General features: G+C 42.7%; 1 protein-coding gene across 4 annotated transcripts in view; it reads right to left on the bottom strand.

Annotated features, from left to right (window-relative positions):
• Window positions 1-8,056: 8,056 nt before the first annotated feature.
• Window positions 8,057-21,464, bottom strand: part of ACSBG2 (acyl-CoA synthetase bubblegum family member 2) — a 50,578-nt gene continuing 37,170 nt past the window's right edge. For 2 of the 4 annotated variants that reach the window (XR_006641431.1, XR_006641433.1), the window contains exons 14-16: window positions 21,166-21,274; window positions 8,342-8,482; window positions 8,057-8,194 (exon numbers count right to left, since the gene is read on the bottom strand). Coding sequence is in view for 1 of the 4 variants with exons in the window: in XM_045166670.1 (XP_045022605.1) it covers window positions 21,201-21,274 (74 nt within the window). In the remaining 3 variants the exon portion in view is untranslated. Of the gene's footprint in view, window positions 8,195-8,341; window positions 8,483-20,100; window positions 20,258-21,165; window positions 21,275-21,464 lie in introns of those variants that run through there. The other 2 variants (XR_006641432.1, XM_045166670.1) reach the window with 2 other exon arrangements.

The raw sequence follows: 21,464 nt of genomic DNA, 5'->3' as shown, positions 1-21,464 counted from the left end.
CCAGGCATGGCCTGGAGTCTCCCGTGTGTGTGCAGCTACCTTGTCAAATATTGTTGGATGCTGTTGAGATTGATGAAGTGAGAAATCATTTAAAAGCCTCTCTAGTTCCTCAAAAAATTAAACATAGAATTACCATTTCTCCAGTTATTTCTGGAGAAATAACTCCAGAAAGAATGAAGGGATGGAGCCAAAGCAGAAACAATACCCAGCTGTGGATGTGACTGGTGATAGAAGCAAGGTCCCATGCTGTAAAGAGCAATATTGCATAGGAACCTAGAATGTCAGGTCCATGAATCAAGGCAAATTGAAAGTGGTCAAACAAGAGATGGCAAGAGTGAATGTCGACATTCTAGGAATCAGCGAACTCAAATGGACTGGAATGGTTGAATTTAACTCAGATGACCATTATATCTACTACTGCGGGCAGGAATCCCTTAGAAGAAATGGAGTAGCCATCATGGTCAACAAAAGAGTCCGTAATGCAGTACTTGGATACAATCTCAAAAACAACAGAATGATCTCTGTTCATTTCCAAGGCAAACCATTCAATATCACGGTAATCCAAGTCTATGCCCCAACCAGTAACACTGAAGAAGCTGAAGTTGAACGGTTCTATGAAGACCTACAAGACCTTTTAGAACTAACACCCCAAAAAGATGTCCTTTTCATTATAGGGGACTGGAATGCAAAAGTAGGAAATCAAGAAACACCTGGAGTAACAGGCAAATTTGGCCTTGGAATACGGAATGAAGCAGGGCAAAGACTAATAGAGTTTTGCCAAGAAAATGCACTGGTCATAGCAAACACCCTCTTCTAACAACACAAGAGAAGACTCTACACGTGGACATCACCAGATGGTCAACACCAAAATCAGATTGATTATGGTCTTTGCAGCCAAAGATGGAGACACTCTATACACTCAACAAAAACAAGACCAGGAGCTGACTGTGGCTCAGATCATGAACTCCTTATTACCAAATTCAGACTTAAATTGAAGAAAGTAGGGAAAACCACTAGACCATTCAGGTATGACCTAAATCAAATCCCTTATGATTATACAGTGGAAGTGAGGAATAGATTATACAGTGGAAGTGATAGAAAGAGTGCCTGATGAACTATGGAATGAAGTTCGTGACATTGTACAGGAGACAGGGATCAAGACCATCCCCATGGAAAAGAAATGCAAAAAAGCAAAATGGCTGTCTGGGGAGGCCTTACAAATAGCTGTGAAAAGAAGAGAAGCAAAGGAGAAAAGGAAAGATATAAGCATCTGAATGCAGAGTTCCAAAGAATAGCAAGAAGAGATACGAAAGCCTTCCTCAGTGATCAATGCAAAGAAAGAGGAAAACAACAGAATGGGAAAGAAAATTAGAAATACCAAGGGAACATTTCATGCAAAGATGGGCTTGATAAAGGACAGAAATGGTATGGACCTAACAGAAGCAGAAGATATTAAGAAGAGGTGGCAAGAATACACAGAAGAACTGTACAAAAAAGATCTTCACGACCCAGATAATTACGATGATGTGATCACTGACCTAGAGCCAGACATCCTGGAATATGAAGTCAAATGGGCCTTAGAAAGCATCACTATGAACAAAGCTAGTGGAGGTGATGGAATTCCAGTGGAGCTATTTCAAATCCTGAAAGATGATGCTGTGAAAGTGCTGCACTCAATATGCCAGCAAATTTGGAAAACTCAGCAGTGGCCACAGGACTGGAAAAGGTCAGTTTTCATTCCAATCCCAAAGAAAGGCAATGCCAAAAAATGCTCAAACTACCACACAATTGCACTCATCTCACATGCTAGTAAAGTAATGCTCAAAATTCTCCAAGCCAGGCTTCAGCAATACATGAACCATGAACTTTCTGATGTTCAAGCTGGTTTTAGAAAAGGCAGAGGAACCAGAGATCAAATTGCCAACATCCGCTGGATCATCAAAAAAGCAAGAGAGTTCCAGAAAAACGTCTATTTCTGCTTTATTGACTATGCCAAAGCCTTTGACTGTGTGGATCACAATAAAGTGTGGAAAATTCTGAAAGAGAGGGGAATACCAGACCACCTGACCTGCCTCTTGAGAAACGTCTATGCAGGTCAGGAAGCAACAGTTAGAACTGGACATGGAACAACAGACTGGTTCCAAATAGGAAAAGGAGTACGTCAAGGCTGTATATTGTCACCCTGCTTATTTAACTTCTATGCAGAGTACATCATGAGAAACGCTGGGCTGGAAGAAGCACAAGCTGGGATCAAGATTGCTGGGAGAGATATCAATAACCTCAGATATGCAGATGACACCACCCTTATGGCAGAAAGTAAAGAGGAACTAAAAAGCCTCTTGATGAAAGTGAAAGAGGAGAGTGAAAAAGTTGGCTTAAAGCTCAACATTCAGAAAACGAAGATCATGGCATCCGGTCCCATCACTTCATGAGAAATAGATGTGGAAACAGTGGAAACAGTGTCAGAATTTATTTTTTGGGGCTCCAAAATCACTGCAGATGGTGACTGCAGCCATGAAATTAAAAGACGCTTACTCCTTGGAAGGAAAGTTATGACCAACCTAGATAGCATATTCAAAAGCAGAGACATTACTTTGCCAACAAAGGTCTGTCTAGTCAAGGCTATGGTTTTTCCTGTGGTCATGTATGGATGTGAGAGTTGGACTGTGAAGAAGGCTGAGCACCGAAGAATTGATGCTTTTGAACTGTGGTGTTGGAGAAGACTCTTGAGAGTCCCTTGGACTGCAAGGAGATCCACCCAGTCCATTCTGAAGGAGATCAGCCCTGGGATTTCTTTGGAAGGAATGATGCTAAAGCTGAAACTCCAGTACTTTGGCCACCTCATGCGAAGAGTTTACTCATTGGAAAAGACTCTGATGCTGGGAGGGATTGGGGGCAAGAGGAGAAGGGGACGACAGAGGATGAGATGGCTGGATGGCATCACTGACTCGATGGACGTGAGTCTGGGTGAACTCCGGGAGTTGGTGATGGACAGGGAGGCCTGGCGTGCTGCGATTCATGGGGTTGCAAGGAGTCAGACACTACTGAGCGACTGAACCAACCGAACCGACCATATGACCCAGTAATCTTATTTCTGGGTATGGAACCGAGAGAGTTGAAACCAAGGACTAGAAGAGAGATTTGCACAACCACATTCACACACAACAGCATTATTCACAGTAGCCCAAAGTGACCCACTCTCTGACAGATGAATGGAAGGACAAAATGTGGCCCAATGGAATGTTATGCAGCCTTCAAAAGGAGAGAAATTCTGACATGTTGCAGATCTTATGCTCAGTGCTGCTGCTGCTGCTAAGTCTCTTCAGTCGTGTCCGACTCTGTGCAACCCCATAGACGGCATCCCACCAGGCTCCCCCGTCCCTGGTATTCTCCAGGCAAGCACACTGGAGTGGGTTGCCATTTCCTTCTCCAATGCATGAAAGTGAAAAGTGAAAGTGAAGGCGCTCAGTCGTGTCCGACTCTTCGTGACCCCATGGACTGTAGCCTTCCAGGCTCCTCCGCCCATGGGATTTTCCAGGCAAGAGTACTGAAGTGGGGTGCCATTGCTTTCTCCAGCGATTTCATCCAATTACAAAAAGATAAATATTCCACTCATATTAGGTACTGAAATGAGTGGGCTTCATAGAGACAGGAAGTAGAATGGTGGTTGCCAGGAGAGAGGGGGTGTGGGGAGTTGTTTAAAGTGTACAGATTTTCAGTTTTGCAACATGTACAACTCAATGCACTTAACCCCTTTGGACTCTGTATTTTTAAATGGTTAAAATGATAAATTAACATAAAATAGTATATTTTGCATTTGCCACAAATTTAAAAATAAGTTTTAAAAATGCCTTTTTAAACTTAGTAGCTTTTTCATTTCTCAGAGAACAACTGTTAAGAGAGCAGTGAGGCCAGACTGAGAACTGTTGAGAAAATACATATATTTCTTTATTGAGTTTGAACATTTTTTTGACAATATAGCCAGCTATATTTCTTTGATGAGCGGTAAGTATTGAAAGTAAAAAAAATATTGACAAAGATACATTCAGCATAAAAAATGGCCTATATGTTTTGAGAAATACATTGGCAGTGAAGTATCTAGATATAATATTAACACAGATAGCCTCCCCCAGCTTTCCCATATATTAACATCAGCCATCTGGAAAAAGGGAGAAGCTACATCCACAATGGAAACATAGGCTATAAACTAGAATTAAGTTGACCAGACATTATATGAAGTAGTTTATCCATAAAATTATTAAGGTTTAGGGAACTCCCTGGTGGCCCAATGGTTAGGACTCTGTGCTTTCACTTCAGGGGGCACAAGTTCAATGCCTGGTCAGGGACCTAAGATTCCACAAGCCTTGGAACATGGCCCCCCAAGAATTTATTAAGGTTTTCTAAAGAAAAGATATGAGTAGATTGAAAAAGACATCATATTAATGAATGAGAAGACAGGATCAACATTGTAGAAGTTAAACTCTTCTGCAGATTAGTCAGAATAAAAGCAATTTCAGTCAAAATCCCCACAGGAACTTTTATGAAACTTAGGTTGTTTTAAAGTTTACATGGAGGGCTTCCCTGGTGGCTCAGTGGTGAAGAGTCCATCTGCCAATGCAGGAGACGGGTTTGATCCCTGGTCCAGGAAGATTGCACGTGCCACGGAGCAACTGAGCCTGTGCGCCACAACTGTTAAGCCTGTCCTCCAGAGCCGAGCCTGGGAGCTGCAGCTACTGAAGCCTGTGTGCTCCAGGGCCCTTGCTCTGCAGTGGGAGAGGCCGCTGCAGTGAGAAGCCAACGCAGCAAGAAGACCCAGCACCGCCAAGAATAAAGTAAAACAAAAGGTCTACATAGATAGTAAAGTGCAAGAATAAAATAACAAAGGAAGCTTTGTCTTGCCAAAATCGAAACATAAAACTATCATCATGAAAACAACATGACGGACTTGTGACCGGAATATACAGAGAACTCTTGTAAGCCAACAATAAGAAGACAAAAGAATTCAGTTTAAAAATGGGCAAAGAATTTGGACATTTGTCCAAAGAAGATACATGTAGGGATATTTGTGATACATCCAGATGATGGAATATGACTCAGCCATGAAAACAAATGACTGATACACAGAAATGAACTCACGCTACATGGGAAAAGCCACTGGAACAGCCACTACTGGCCTGGAAGGTGATGAATCCCAACCCCATTCCAACAAGCAGAAGCCAGGAAGCTAAAAACTGTATCCCCCAGAATCTCATGTGTGGAGGCTTCTGGACATAACTTGTGTTTCACTAATCAGGACTGATTTGGACATGACCCATGTCATGTTCCCAGCAGAAACTGGGTGTTTCTGGGGCCAGCAGCAGGGGCATCAGCTTCTTGCCTGGGCCAGAAGTCTCCTGACCCAGCGGCCTCTTGGGCAGAAGTAGTTTTCCTGGTCCACAGCAGAGATTCCACAGCAGTGGTTCCACTGTCAGCTCAAACCAGTCAGTCCTAAGGGAAATCAACCCTGAATATCCATTGGAAGGGCTGATGCTGAAGCTGAAGCTCCAATACCTTGTCCACCTGGTGTGAAGAGCCAATTCATTGGAAAAGACCCTCATGCTGGGAAAGATTGAGGGCAGGAGGAGAAGCAGGTTACAGAGGAAGAGATGGTTGCATGGCATCACTGATTCAATGGGCATGAGTTTGAGCAAGCTCCAGGAGATAGTGAAGGACAGAGAAGCCTGGTATGCTGCAGTTCATGGGGTCTCAAAGAGTCAGACATGACTGAGTGACTGAACAGCAACCACCACCATCAACTACTGGAGAGGTGATGGAGCCTCCTGGACTGGTGAACTAGAAGTTGTCCCTAGAACATACTCTTCCAGCCCCACTAGTGATTCCCTCCCCGCCCCCACCCGATTTTTTGAGCTATGACTTACAAACCATAAAATTTACTCCTCATAACAGTACACAAACTTGTAATAAATCCATGCAGCATGAAACCATTGGGACCCTCTGGGCTTTTTGTATCTGGGTATCTGTTTTCTTCTTCCTGTCTGATTCTTGTGAGAATTGTTCCCACGTGTAGGTGTGTTTTTGATGTGTCTGTGGGGAAGGTGAGCTCTCCATCCTCCTACTGCACTGTCTTGATCCCCCTTCCCTGGTCACAACAGTTTTTAATAAAAAATAGGGACTTCCCTGGTGGTCCAGTGGCTAAGATTCGCGTGAAATGCAGGGGGCCCAGGTTTGAGCCCCTGGTTGGGGAACTAAGATCCTACATGCCTCAACTAAGTAAGACCCAGTGCAGCTAAATAAAAATATTGTTTAAAAAAATAAGAAAACTTAAAATTTATTTATTTATTTAGCTGCATTGGGTTTTAGTCATGGTGTGTGAGATCTTCATTGTGTCATGAAGGATCTTTTGTTGTGGCACATGCACCCCCTAATTGTGGCACGCAGGCTTCAGCGGGTGCAGGCTCAGTGGTTGTGGCACGTGGGCTTTTAGTTGCTCAGCAGCATGTGGGATCTTAGTTCTGTGACCAGGGATCAAACCCATGTCCCCTGCATTGCAAGGTGGATTGTTAACCACTGGACCCCCCTGGTCACAATATTTTTATCCACTGATCTGTATATACTTGTATCATGTGTATTTATGTTTGACAACACCTTAATAGACACAGATGATTCACTAGCATTGAGCTCATGGCCAGCGGCACTCTAAGTCATGCCTGAATGGAGCTTATTTTGCACGTGTATATTTTTCCATAAGGCTCCTCATAGCTTTCTTCAACTCAAGTCAGCATATAAGCACTACACTTGGGGGCCGTTTTCAACAGTGAAACCACCAAAAAAAAATGCAGAAAACATAGTACTAAATAGATCCCCAAAAGACACAGGTGCACAGCTGAAGCCAGGAGGCACCTTGTTGGACCTTCAACAAGCTGCAAACATGCCCATTGGGTTGTTAAACTTTTCCACTGCTCCACCCATTTCCAGAGATGGCTATAGAAATGCCAGATACATTAATTTTGGGGGTTAGTCGTTCAGTTGCGTCTGACTCTTTGCAGCCCTATGGACTGTAGGCCACCAGGCTCCTCTGTCCATGGGATTTCCTGGGCAAAAATACTTGAGTACGTTGCCATTCCCTTTTCCAGGGAATCTTCCCAACCCAGGGATCGAACCCGTGTCTCCTGTATTGCAGGAGCCTGAGCCACAGACTTTATCTTTACAGTCTGAGCCACATGGGAAGTCCTCAGTGAGCAGGCAAACTTGTAAATATGGAACATGCAAATAAAGAGGATTGACCATACTTACATAGTAAAAGCAGAAAAACTTACAAATTGTTGAGGAAGGCTTTAGCCTTATCTCTATCAGATGCTCTTCTGTGAGGAGAATGTCTGTACATTTCTGATCAATTTATCATTTGGTATTTTAAAGAGGAAACAGGAAAAAAAAAAAAAGGCATGCCTCTGGGTATCTAGGACCTGAAGGGGACACTGGAAGTCTCCTTCTTCCTGTCCTCTTGGTCGGTCCCTCTATATGCTGGGAGATGTCCCCTCCTTACTCTCTCTCTACCTGTACTGATATCCTTTCAGGAACTGATACTGTATGTGTGCCATATCAGCTTTGGTTTGTCCATACACGGACTATTGGATGAGAGAGGAAGGAGGTTCTATTCTTTCAAGCTGCTGCTGTCTCACATATTATGACAACAGCAGACTCATCTTTCCCAGAGGATGGAATTCATAAAAAATCACAGTTATTGGGACTTCCCTAGTAGCTCAGCGATAAAGAACTCGCCTCCAAGTGCAGGAGATGCGGGTTTGATCCCTAGGTTGGGAAGATCCTCTGGAGGAGGGAATTATCCAGTGTTCTGGCCTGGAAAAATCCCGTGGACAGAAGAGCCTGGCAGGCTACAGTCTATAGGGTTGCAAGGAATTGGACACGACTGAAGCGACTTAGCCTGCACTCACCCTCTCCCAAGACTCAGACATGTGAGCTCATACAGCCAGTCAGAATCTGAACCCAGAATCTGAGCTCCTTGACAAAGGACAAGCTGTCCACATCTGGCCAAAAATCAGGACACAGGGTGCCAGAGAGCTTTATTGTCAGAACTCATTGGACGGGTTTCTAAGTTGCTTCCAGGAAGATGAGGGTAGGGGCCCGGTTTCTTCTTCAATCCGGGCTTCTCTTCTCTGGTGTCTCTGCCAGTCCTCTGGGGAGGGAAAAAAAAAAAAAAAACCAGTTGAAACCCAGCAGGTCAGATCTTTCTTCTGAACAGGCAGTTCTTCAGGGTCATCCTCATCAGTTTCCCCAAGCTCACGCCCCAAAGGCTTGTAGGAATTCCAAGGTCTATGCTGACCTTGTCGCTTCAAGAGGTATGGCTGGTCCATGAGTGTTTACCTCTTCCACAGGCGGATGACAGAGACTGATGCACAGGGAATGTGGCTTCTTAGTAACACAAGAGACTCAAGTCCCTGTGATAGGGTCTTCCTCTTGCAGGCTGGAGAGAGGAGAAAGATAAGTTCTCACATGGGGACCCTTGGTACATGTGTGTTCATTCCCTGACACCCCTCCACCTGGGGACTGTAAGATGGAGCTGTTCCAGAATAAACAGATCCACTTAGAAATTAAGAAAAAAATTGAATTCCTCTCCACTGAACTTGAACTTGATATTTACTTTTTAAAAAAATTTATTTATTTTTTAATTGAAGGATAATTGCTTTACAGAATTTTGTGTTTTTTTTTTGTCAAACCTCAATATGAATCAGCCATAGGTATACATATATCCCCTCCCTTTTTAAACTCCCTCCCATCTTCCTCCCCATCCCACCCCTCTAGGTTTATACAGAGCACCTGTTTGAGTTTTTTGAGACATACCACAAATTCCCGTTGGGTATCTGTTTTACATATGGTAATATAAGTTTTCATGTTATTCTCTCCATACATCTCACCCTCTCCTCCCCTCTCCCCAAGTCCATAAGTCTATTCTCTATGTCTGTTTCTCCATTGCTGCCCTGTAAATAAATTCTTCAGTACCATTTTTCTAGATTCCATATATATGTGTTAGAATACAATATTTAGCTTTCTCTTTCTGACTTAACTTCACTCTGTATAATAGACTCTAGGTTCATCCACCTCATTAGAACTAACTCAAATGCATTTCTTTTTATGGCTGGGTAATATTCCATTATGTATATGTACCACAACTTCTTTATCCATTCATCTGTCGATGGACATTTGGTTGCTTCCATGTTCTAGCTATTGTAAATAGTGCTGCAATGAACAATGGGATACATGTGTCTTTCAATTTTGGTTTCCTTAGGGTATATACCTTGGAGTGGGATTGCTGGATCATGTGGTGGTTTTATTCCTAGTTTTTTCAGGAATCTCCATACCGTCTTCCATAGTGGCTGTATCAATTTACATTCCCACTAACAGTGTAGGAGGGTTCCCTTTTCTCTACACCCTCTCAAGCATTTATTGTTTGTAGACTTTTTGATGATGGCCATTCTGACCAGTGTGAGATGATACCTCATTGTAGTTTTGATTTGCATTTCTCTAATAATGAGAGATGTTGAGCATCTTTTCATGTGTTTGTTAGCCATCTGCATGTCTTCTTTGGAGAAATGTCTGTTTAGGTCTTTTCCCCACTTTTTGATTGGATTGTTTGTTTTTCTGGTATTGAGTTGCATGAGCTGCTTGTATATTTTGGAAATTAATCCTTTGTCAGTTGTTTCATTTGCTATTATTTTCTTCCATTCTGAGAGTTGTCTTTTCACCTTGCTTATAGTTTCCTTTGCTGTGCAAAAGCTTTTAAGTTTAATCAGGTCCCACTTGTTACTTTTGTTTTTATTTCCATTACTCTAGGAGGTGGGTCATAGAGTATCTTGCTTTGATTTATGTCATCAAGTGTTCTGCTTTTGTTTTCCTTTAAGAGTTTTATAGTTTCTGGTCTTAAATTTAGGTCTTTAATCCATTTTGAGTTTATCTTTGTGTATGGTATTAGGAAGTGTTCTAATTTCATTCTTTTACATGTAGCTGTCCAGTTTTTCCAGCACCATTTATTGAAGAGGCTATCTTTGCCCTATTGTATATTCTTGCCTCCTCTGTCAAAAATAAGGTACCCATAGGGGCATGGGTTTATTTCTGCGCTTTCTATCTTGTTCCATTGGTCTGTATTTCTATTTTTGTGCCAGTACCATACTGTCTTGATGACTGTAGCTTTGTAGTATCATCTGAAGTCAGGAAGGTTGATTCCTCTAGCTCCATTCTTCTTTCTCAAGACTGCTTTGGTTATTCAGGGTCTTTTGTGTTTCCATACGAATTGTGAAATTTTTTGTTCTAGTTCTGGGGAAAATGCCATTGTTAATTTGATAGGGATCACATTGAATTTGTAGATTGAGTTTGCTAGTGTAGTAATTTTCACAATATTGATTCTTCCTACCCATGAACATGGAATATCTCTCTGTCTTTTTATGTCATCTTTGATTTCTTTCATCAGTGTCTTATAATTTTCTTTGTACAGTTCTTTTGTCTCCTTAGGTAAGTTTATTCCTAGATGTTTTATTCCTTTTGTTGCAGTGGTAAATGGGATTGATTCCTTAATTTCTCTTTCTGATTTTTCACTGTTATTATATAGAAATGCAAGTTATTTCTGTGTATTGACTTTGTATCCTGCGACTTTGCTAAATTCACTGATTAGCTCTAGTAATTTTCTGGTACTATCTTTAGGGTTTTCTAGGTACAATATTATCTCATCTGCAAACAGTGAGACCTTTACTTCTTTTCTGATATGGATTCCTTTTATTTCTTTTTCTTCTCTGATTGATGTAGCTAGGATTTCCAAAACTATGTTGAATGATAGTGGTGAAAGTGGACACCCTTGTCTTGTTCCTGATCTTAGGGAGAATGCTTTCAGTTTTTCACCATTGAGAATAATTTTTGCTGTAGGCTTATTATATATTGCCTTTACTATGTTGAGGTAGGTTCCTTCTATGCCCAGTTTTTGAAGAATTTTAATCATAAATGGGTGCTGAATTTTGTCAAAGGCTTTTTCTGCATCTATTGAAATGATCATGTGGTTTTTATCTTTCAGTTTGTTAATATAATGTATCACATTGATTGATTTGCATATATTGAATCCTTGCATCCCTGGAATAAACCCAATTTATCATGGTGTGTGAGCTTTTTGATGTGTTGCTGAATTGTTTGCTAAAATTTTGTTGAGGATTTCTGTATCTATGTTCATCAGTGATATTGGCCTGTAATTTTCTTTTTGTGTGTGTTGTCTTTGTCTGGTTTTGGTATCAGGGTAATGGTGGCCTTGTAGATTGAGTTTGGAAGTGTTCCTTCCTCTGCAATTATTTGAAAAAGTTTTAGAAGGATAGACATTAGCTTTTCTCTAAATGTTTGATACAGTTCTCCCGTGAAGCCATCTGGTCATAGGCTTTTGTTTTTGGGGAGATTTTTGATCACAGTTTTGATTTCAGTGCTGTAATTGGGTTGTTCATAATTTATATTTCTTCCTGGTCAGTCTTGGAAGATTGAACTTTTCTAAGAATCTGTCCCATTCTTCCACGTTATCCATTTTATTGCCATATAGTTGTTACCATAATAGTCTCTTATAATCCTTTGTATTTCTGCATTGTCTGTTGTAACCTCTCCTTTTTCATTTCTAATTTTGTTGATTTGATTCTTCTCTCTTTTTTTCTTAATGAGTCTGGCTAAAGGTTTGTCAATTTTGTTTATCTTCTCAAAGAACCAGCTTTTAGTTTTATTAATCTTTACTATTGTTTCTTTCATTTCTTTTTCGTTTGTTTCTGCTCTGATCTTTATTATTTCTTTCCTTCTAATTTTGGGCTTTTTTTGTTCTCCTTTTTCCAGTTGTTTTAGGTGTAAAGCTAGGTTGTCTATTTGATGTTTTTCTTGTTTCTTGAGGTAGGGTTGTATTGCTATAAACTTCCCTCTTAGGACTGCTTTTGCTGCATCCCATAGGTTTTGAGTTGTCATGTTTTCATTGTCATTTGTTTCTAGAAATTTTTTGATTTCTTCAGTAACCTGTTGGTTATTTAGAAACATATTGTTTAATCTCCATGTGTTTGTGTTTTTTACAGTTTTTTTCTAGTAATTGATGTCTAGTCTCATAGTGTTATGGTCAGAGAAGATGCTTGATATGATTTCAATTTTCTTAAATTTACTGAGATTTGATTTGTGACCCAAGATGTGGTCTTTCCTGGAGAATGTTCCATGTGCACTTGAGAAGAAGGTGCATTCTTCTGCATTTGCATGGAATGTCCTGAAGATATCAATACAATCCAACTCATCTAATGTATCATTTAAGACTTGTGTTTCCTTATTAATTTTCTGTTTTGATGATCTGTCCATTGGTGTGAGTGGGTGTTAAAGTCTCCTGCTCTTATTGTGTTACTGTCTATTTCTCCTTTTATGTCTGTTGGTGTTTGTCTTATGTATTGAGGTGTTCCTATGTTGGGTGCATAGATATTTACAATTGTTATATCTTCTTCTTGGATTGCTCCCTTGATCATTATGTAGTGTCCTTCCTTATCTCTTGTATCTTCTTTATTTTAAGGTCTATTTTGTCTGATATGAGGATTGCTACTCAAGCTTTCTTTTTCTTCCTATTTGCATGGAATGTATTTTTCCATCCTCTCACTTTCAGTCTATATGTGTCTGTAGGTCTGAAGTGGATTTCTTGCAGACGGCATATATATGGGTCTTGTTTTTGTATCCATTCAGCCAGTCTGTGCCTTTTGGTTGGAGCATTTAATCCATTTACATTTAAAGTAGTTATTGACATATATGTTCCTATTGCCATTTTCTTAATTGTTTGGGGTTGATTTTGTAGATCTTTTTCTTCTCTTGTATTTCTTGACTATATAAGTCCCTTTAACATTTGTTGTAAAACTGGTTTGGTGATACTGAATTCTCTTGACTTTTGCATGTCTGAAAAGCTTTTGATTTCTCCATCAATTTTGAATGAGATCCTTTCCGGATACAATAATCTTGGTTGTAGATTTTTCCCTTTCAGTACTTTAAATATATCCTGCCGTTCCCTTCTGGCCTGCAGGGTTTCTGCTGAAAGATGAGCTGTTAAGCATATGGGGTTTCTCTTGTATGTTACTTGTTGCTTTTCCCTTGTGGCTTTTAATATTCTTTCTTTTAGTCTTTGTTAGTTTGAGTAGTATGTGTCTTGGCATGGTTCTCCTTGGGTTTATCCTGTATGGGACTCTTTGCGCCTCTTGGACTTGATTGACTATTTCCTTTTCCATGTTGGGGAAATTTTCAACTATAATTTCTTCAAAAATTTTCTCATATCCTTTCTTTTTCTCTTCTTCTTCTGGGACCCCTATAATTCGAATGTTGCTGAGTTTGATATTGTTCCAGAGGTTTCTGAGACTATCCTTAGTTATTTTCATTCTTTTTACTTTATTCTGCTCTTCAGAAGCTATTTCCACCATTTTATCTTCCACCTCACCAATTCGTTCTTCTGCTTCAGATATTCTGCTATTCCTTCCAGAATATTTTTAATTTCAGTAATTGTTTGTCTCTGTATGTTTATTCTTTAATTCTTGTAGGTCTTTGTTAATTGATTCTTGCATTTTCTCCATTCTGTTTTCAAGGTTTTTGATCATATTTACTATCATTATTCTGAATTCTTTTTCAGGTAGTTTGCCTATTTCTTCTTCATTTATTTGGACGTCTGTGTTTCTAGTTTGTTCCTTCATTTGTGTAGTATTTCTCTGCCTTTTCTTTCTTTCTTTTTTTAACTTACTGTGTTTGAGGTCTCCCTTTCCAAGGCTTCAAGGTTAAATTCTCTCTTCCTTTTGGTTTCTGCCCTCCCAAGGTGGTCCAGTGGTTTGTGTAAGCTTAGTATAGGGTGAGATTTGGGCTGAGTATTTTGTTTTTTTATTTGTTTTTCCTCTGATGGGCAAGGCTGAGTAAGGTGGTAATCCTGTCTGCTGATGATTGGGTTTGTATTTTTGTTTCGTTTGTTGTTTAGATGAGGCGTCCTGCACAGGTGCTACTGGTGGTTGGGTGATGCCAGGTCTTGTATTCAAGTGGTTTCCTTTGTGTGAGTTCTCACTATTTGATACTCCCTAGGGTTAGTTCTCTGGGAGTCTAGGGTCTTGGAGTCCGTGCTCCCACTCCAAAGGCTCAGAGCTTGATCTCTGGTCAGGAATGAAGATTCCACAAGTGGTTTTTATGGCATTAAATGAGATTAAAACAAATACCACAAAACAAGAAACCAAGATGAACCCCAGACAAATGGCAGTTACAAAATCAGGCAAATAATAATTAAAATAGTGGAATATATGCATATACATATATACCCATTCCGTTAAGTTCAGTTCAGTTCAAGTGCTCAGTCACATCTGACTCTTTGCGACCCCATGAAGTGCAGCATGCCAGGCTTTCCTGTCCATCACCAACTCCTGGAGTTCACTCAAACTCACATCCATCTAGTCGGTGATGCCATCCAGCCATCTCATCCTCTGTCGTCCCCTTCTCCTCCTGCCCCCAATCCCTCCCAGCATCAGAGTCTTTTCTAATAAGTCAACTCTTCGCATGAGGTGGCCAAGGTACTGGAGTTTCAGCTTTAGCATCAGTCCTTCCAAAGAACACCCAGGACTGATCTGCTTTAGAATGGACTGGTTGGATCTCCTTGCAGTCCAAGGGACTCTCAAGAGTCTTCTCCAACACCACAGTTCAAAAGCATCGATTCTTTGGCACTCAGCTTTCTTCACAGTCCAGCTCTCACATCCATACATGACCACAGGAAAAACCATAGCCTTGACTAGACGGACCTTTGTTGGCAAAGTAATGTCTCTGCTTTTGAATATGCTGTCTAGGTTGGTCATAACTTTCCTTCCAAGGAGTAAGCGTCTTTTAATTTCATGGCTGCAGTCACCATCTGCAGTGATTTTGGAGCCCCCCAAAATAAAGTCTGACACTGTTTCCACTGTTTCCCCATCTATTTCCCATGAAGTGATGGGACCAGATGCCATGATCTTAGTTTTCTGAATGTTGAGCTTTAAGCCAACTTTTTCACTCTCCTCTTTCACTTTCATCAAGAGGCTCTTTAGTTCTTCACTTTCTGCCATAAGGGTGGCATCATCTGCATATCTGAGGTTATTGATATTTCTCCCGGCAATCTTGATTCCAGCTTGTGCTTCATCCAGCCCAGCATTTCTCATGATGTACTCTGCATAGAAGTTAAATAAGCAGGGTGACAATATACAACCTTGACGTACTCCTTTTCCTATTTGGAACCAGTCTGTTGTTCTATGTCCAGTTCTAACTGTTGCCTCCTGACCTGCATAGAGGTTTCTCAAGAGGCAGGTCAGGTGGTCTGGTATTCCCCTCTCTTTCAGAATTTTCCACACTTTATTGTGATCCACACAGTCAAAGGCTTTGGCATAGTCAATAAAGCAGAAATAGACGTTTTTCTGGAACTCTCTTGCTTTTTTGATGATCCAGCGGATGTTGGCAATTTGATCTCTGGTTCCTCTGCCTTTTCTAAAACCAGCTTGAACATCAGGAAGTTCATGGTTCATGTATTGCTGAAGCCTGGCTTGGAGAATTTTGAGTATTACTTTACTAGCATGTGAGATGAGTGCAATTGTGCGGTAGTTTGAGCATTTTTTGGCATTGCCTTTCTTTGGAATTGGAATGAAAACTGACTTTTTCCAGTCCTGTGGCCACTGCTGAGTTTTCCAAATTTGCTGGCACATTGAGTGCAGCACTTTCACAGCATCATCTTTCAGGATTTGAAATAGCTCCACTGGAATTCCATCACCTCCACTAGCTTTGTTCATAGTGATGCTTTCTAAGGCCCACTTGACTTCACATTCCAGGATGACTGGCTCTAGGTGAGTGATCACACCATCGTGATTATCTTGGTCGTGAAGATCTTTTTTGTACAGTTCTTCTGTGTATTCTTGCTACCTCTTCTTAATATCTTCTGCTTCTGTTAGGTCCATACCATTTCTGTCCTTATCAAGCCCATCTTTGCATGAAATGTTCCCTTGGTATCTCTAATTTTCTTGAAGAGATCTCTAGTCTTTCCCATTCTGTTGTTTTCCTCTATTTCTTTGCATTGATCGCTGAGGAAGGCTTTTTATCTCTTCTTGCTATTCTTTGTAACTCTGCATTCAGATGCTTATATCTTTCCTTTTCTCCTTTGCTTTCGCTTCTCTTCTTTTCACAGCTATTTGTAAGGCCTCCTCAGACAGCCATTTTGCTTTTTTGCATTTCTTTTCCATGGGGATGGTCTTGATCCCTGTCTCCTGTACAGTGTCACGAACCTCATTCCATAGTTCATCAGGCACTCTATCTATCAGATCTAGTCCCTTAAATCTATTTCTCACTTCCACTGTATAATCATAAGGGATTTGATTTAGGTCATACCTGAATGGTCTAGTGGTTTTCCCTACTTTCTTCATTTTAAGTCTGAATTTGGCAATAAGGAGTTCATGATCTGAGCCACAGTCAGCTCCCGGTCTTGTTTTTGCTGACTGTATAGAGCTTCTCCATCTAATATTCCCATTAGCAAAATCAAAACAGTCCAACAAAAATAAAGTACAATAGATTGATCCAGCAAACAAAGAAACCAAAAATTATATCTACCAGTTAAGAACAAAACTAACTAAAGCACAAACTGGAAAACAAAACTAAAGCAAGGTGCCAAGTGGGGAATAAAGCAATGAAAACAAAACTAACAAATATGTTGAGAGGAAAGGAAAGAAAGAATAGATATGCAAAGTTAAATAGAGGTAGATAAAGAAGATTTGTATATATTAAAGATTAACTGCAAGGGGAAAAGAACAGTAGGAAAGGCAAACAAAGGAATAAATAATAATAGATTAAAAAAATTAAAATTAAAGAGAAAAGAAAAAAAAAGAAAACTCCACAGAACTGCAAAAGCCCAACATAGAGGCTAAGGTTTATAACAACAATAAAAAGTGTGACTGAAAAAAAAAAAACTCAAAAGCTTAATTAGATTTCATAGTACCAATAAAATCAACATCTGCAATGGGTTGGGGGTAGGGAAAAAAACAAAAGAAAAAAAAAATTCCAAAAGACTCTACAGAACAAGTCAAAACATAAGAATAATAAACGTTTTTCTTGAGTCACTGCTGTCAGAGTCCTTTCCCTCGCTGGGAGTCACAGTCCACCTCACCTCTCTAGGCTGCCCTCCAATACTATGCTGATCTCTGGACCTGCTGTGGGGGCAGCTCAGATTCTAATCTGGTCCTACTCTTGTATGTTCTTGCTTCCAATGTCCACAGCTATCAGAACTAGTGTGTTTTATTTTGTGGGAGCTCTCAATGCCCTTTTATATGTTCCATAGACACAGAGCTGCCTAGTTGATCATGTGGGTTTAATCTGCAGCTTATACAGCTGGTGGGAGGGTTCTGGGTCTTCTTCCTTAGCCACACTGCCCCTGGGTTTCAAATGTGGTTTTATTTCCACCTCTGCATGTGGGTTGTCCACTGGGGTTTGCTCTTGAGGCTGCCCTGGAGGATTTGGGTCTGTTCCAGTGAGGGCCACGTGTGGAGGTGGTACAGCTGCTTTGGGTCAGAAGGGTTCTGGCAGCACCAGGTACTCAGGGGAGTTGGCAGCTAGGGCAGCAGGAAATATAGTGCTCTAGAAGGGTATGGCAACCAGTATTGGTCAATACACTCCAGTATTCTTGCCTGGAGAACCCCCTGACAAAGAAGCCTGGCAGGCTACAGTCTACAGGATCGCAGAGTTGGACATGACTGAAGCGACCCTGCGTGCATAGATGCAAGACACTTTTTTGCCTGCAGCAGCTCTGTCCCAATGAGGGTTGAACATGAAGATGGCGCAGCTGCTTGGGCTGTGGGGACCCTGTCAGCGCCCAGTGTGCAGGGACAGGGACTGCCTCTGCTGCAGGACTATCAGAGTCTTTTTTCAAGCCTCTTGTAGCTGGCAATCAGAAGGCCTCTTTGGCCACTCTTTCTCTGTAGTTGTGCCCGTTCAGGCACTTAGAGGGCTCCCTTGCTTGGGGTTCTTCTCTCTTGTTCCATGCATCAGGCACATAGAGAGGCCCCCACGGCTGGGGTCCTACTCTGTAGACTGGCGTGTCAGGCACTTAAAGGGGCACCCTGGGTGGGGTCCTACTCTGTAGTTCAGTGCGTCAGGCATTTGATGGGCCCGCCTGTCTATTGTTCAGCTGCTGATGCTGGTGTGTGGGGGGAGAGAGGCTATGGTGATGGCTCCAGCCTGTCCGCATGACTCAGCATATCGCCTTGCTTCCATGGCTGCCTGGCTTTCCTCCACAGGCATTTCCCACCACAATCTCTTCCCTCACATCCCCTTGATCTGTCTCTCCGCAGTCGACAGCAGCCCTCACCCTGGGATTGCTCCATAATCTCTAAGCTCCAGCTCCCAGCTGCTGTGCCTTCTGGGGACCTGCATCCCTATCGGGGGTATGTATGCTTGCAGCAAGGACTGTCTGATTCTCATTCCATTTAGGCTGCCTTAGATTAGCTGATTCTAATCTCTCAGCCTTAAATGTTTCTCCTCTGACTCAGACAATTGCTCTGATATGGGGATCGGACCCCTGCTTCAGTTCCCCCACCCGCTGAGGGCACGTCCAGTCCTGCTAACACTCCTGCTTTTCCCCCTAATTCCTTCATCCTACCGAGTTTTGCATGGTACTATGAATTCTTTTCCACTAGTCAGGTAGTCCTGTCTGCTCTCAGCTCGTGTTCTGTATGCACTTTTGTGTCTGAAGGTATATTCCTGATGTATCTGTGGAGAAAGATGTACTCCACGTCCACCTACTCCTCCGCCATCTTGTTCCTCTTCTGATACTTCTTATTTGCCACACTGCACAGCTTGCAGGATCTTAGTTCCCTGACCAGGGACTGAACCCAGGCCCTTGGCAGTGAAAGTGCTGAGTCCTAACCACTGAGCCTGCCAGGGAATTCCCCTCCAATGAACTTTAGAGTGGCACTCTCCAAGAGAAATGTCACGTGAGCCACCAATATAATTTTAAAATTTCTAGTAGCCATACAGAAAAGGAATTGATGAAATTGATTTAGATGCTGTAAGATCCCCTGGAAGAGGAAATGGCAACCCACTCCAGTATTCTTGTCTGGATAATCCCATGGACAGAGAAGCCTGGCAGGCTACAGTCCATGGGGGTCACAAAGAGTTGGACACCACTGAGCGACTGAGCACACACACATATATTTTTTGGCCACACCACACGCATGTGGGTTCCTAATTCCCCCACCAGAGATTGAACCCACAACCCCCACCCCCCAGAATGGAAAGGCAGTCTTAACCACTGGTCCACCAGGGAAGTCTCTATGTGCTGTATTTCATATTATCAGGTATGTCCTAAAGAGTATCATTCCAACATTCAATGTTTTAAAATATGAACAAGGTATTATATGTTCTGTTATTTCATATCAGACTCCCACACCCAGTGTGGGTTTTACACCCACAACACATCTCAGTTTCAGATGTGGCCAGTGATTGCCATACTGGACAGCACAGGCTTGGAGAGGGTCCACCTCCCACCCCCACACCAATGTTGGATGGCCTCTCTTCCAACTGCAGAGTGAAATCAGAAATCTTGCAAAAGACGCTGAACGGTGAATGGGATGTGTTTAGCTGCCGGGCTCGCTTGCAAGACTCTGACAGATGAAGGTGTGGAGGGGTTAAATCAGTTAATGGTGAAGAAAAGAAAACAAACAAACAGATACAGCAGTACTACAGGCTGGATTGCATTCACCTCCATCCTGACACCCAAGCCCTCAGGATGGGAGTGCATTCGGGGATGGAGTCTTTACGGACAGAGATCCGCAAGTTAAGATGCGATCACTGAGTGGACACTGACCCAGTATGACAAGTATTTTTATAAGGGAAAATCTGGATACAGATGCAGGGAGAAAATGGCCGCCCACTAGCCAGTGGGGCTTCCCAGGTGGCACTAGTGGTAAAGAACCTGCCTGCCAGTGCAGGAGACGTAAGAGATGCGGGTTCAATCTCTGGGTCAGGAAGGTCCCCTGGAGGAGGGCTTGGCAACCCATTCCAGTATTCTTGCCTGGAGAATCCCATGGACAGAGGAGCCTGGCAGGCTACAGTCCTTAGGGTCGCAAAGAGTCAGACATGACTGAAGCGACATACTACGCACACACAAACCAAGGAGAGGGGCTTCAGAAGGAACCAACCGAGCCAACCAGCCTTGACTGTGGGGAGACTTCCAGCATCCAGGACCCTGAGGAAAGATTCTTGTTTAAGCCCCGGGCCTGCGGAACTGTCTTCTCTGGCGGTCCCAGGAAACCAGCACAGGGCATCCGAGCAGAAGGGTTTGACCACGAGAGAATTATAGGTAGGCCTTGGACAATGGAAGATGTGTCCGCCTCTCTGCCCACACCGCACGTCGCGCTGGGTTTCTAAAACCCTCCCTGTGACTCCTAGCATCGTGGAGGCTCCTTGTGAGAAAGACTTTGGGGAAAGGGAGGCTGCAGAGGGGTAGTGGGACAAGATCAAGTCTCTGTCCCTGACTTCTCTGGTGGTCCACTGGTTACAAATCCACCTTGCAATGCCAGGGACACAGGTTCAACCCCTTGTCCCCAAAGATCCCACATGCCGCCAAGCAACTAAGCCCATCCCCCTGCCCTGCTGAGCCCACACTCTAAAGTCCACGATCTGCAACAAGAGAAGCCCGAGCACTGCAACTAGGAAAACCCTCAGCACCAGCAAAGATCCAGCGCAGCCCAAAAAATCAAGTCTCCATGCCACTGCTGGCATGGGCCGTCACACCTCATTCCTTGGGTTTCCGGCCAGCAGAACTCCCCCCACCTGCCCCCTACAATAGTTTCTGACAAAAGGGCTTCTACAGAGAAGCCACCAGGAAACATCTGGGCATTTCACATTTGGGCTCTGGTTTGGGATGTGAAGACTGCCTGGCTCCCTCTACCAGACAAGTGGAAAAGGCAGGAAGAACAGCTAACAGAGGTGACAGCCAGGCAGGAAGGAGTAGGTGTGCCCCACTGGGACCCAGGTGGAGGGTGAGTGGAGGGCAGACACCATCCAGAGCCCACGGCAGCTGAGCATGTGTGCACGTGTGGAGACCACCTGTGTTGGACTCATCTGTGGCCCAGCCAGCCAAGCCAGTCTCACCATCAGGGCAGCCAGGACCCGCTCCGCCAAAGTCGTCACTGGTAGAAGCTGTAGATCTGCCTTTTGTATTTCTGGAGGATGAAATGTCGTTTAATCTTTGTCGTTGGACCTGCCCAGAAAGCAGAAACCAATTCAGACGTGGGGGTGAAATAAGAGTCAGTGTACCCTGGGCGCGACCAGGCGGCAGAATCTCGTGGCTGGGGCTGGGCTGGTGGCTGGCCATGCCCTCATCTTCCTGGGGCACTGCCTTTGCCATCTTAAGGGATGGCAAAGGAGACTATCTGCTTCACACACACACC

The sequence above is a fragment of the Bubalus bubalis genome, chromosome 9 (assembly GCF_019923935.1).
Source record: "Bubalus bubalis isolate 160015118507 breed Murrah chromosome 9, NDDB_SH_1, whole genome shotgun sequence".
Lineage (NCBI taxonomy): Eukaryota > Metazoa > Chordata > Mammalia > Artiodactyla > Bovidae > Bubalus > Bubalus bubalis.
Note: the sequence above shows the minus strand (reverse complement) of the source record. Positions and strands in the feature narration are given on the sequence as shown.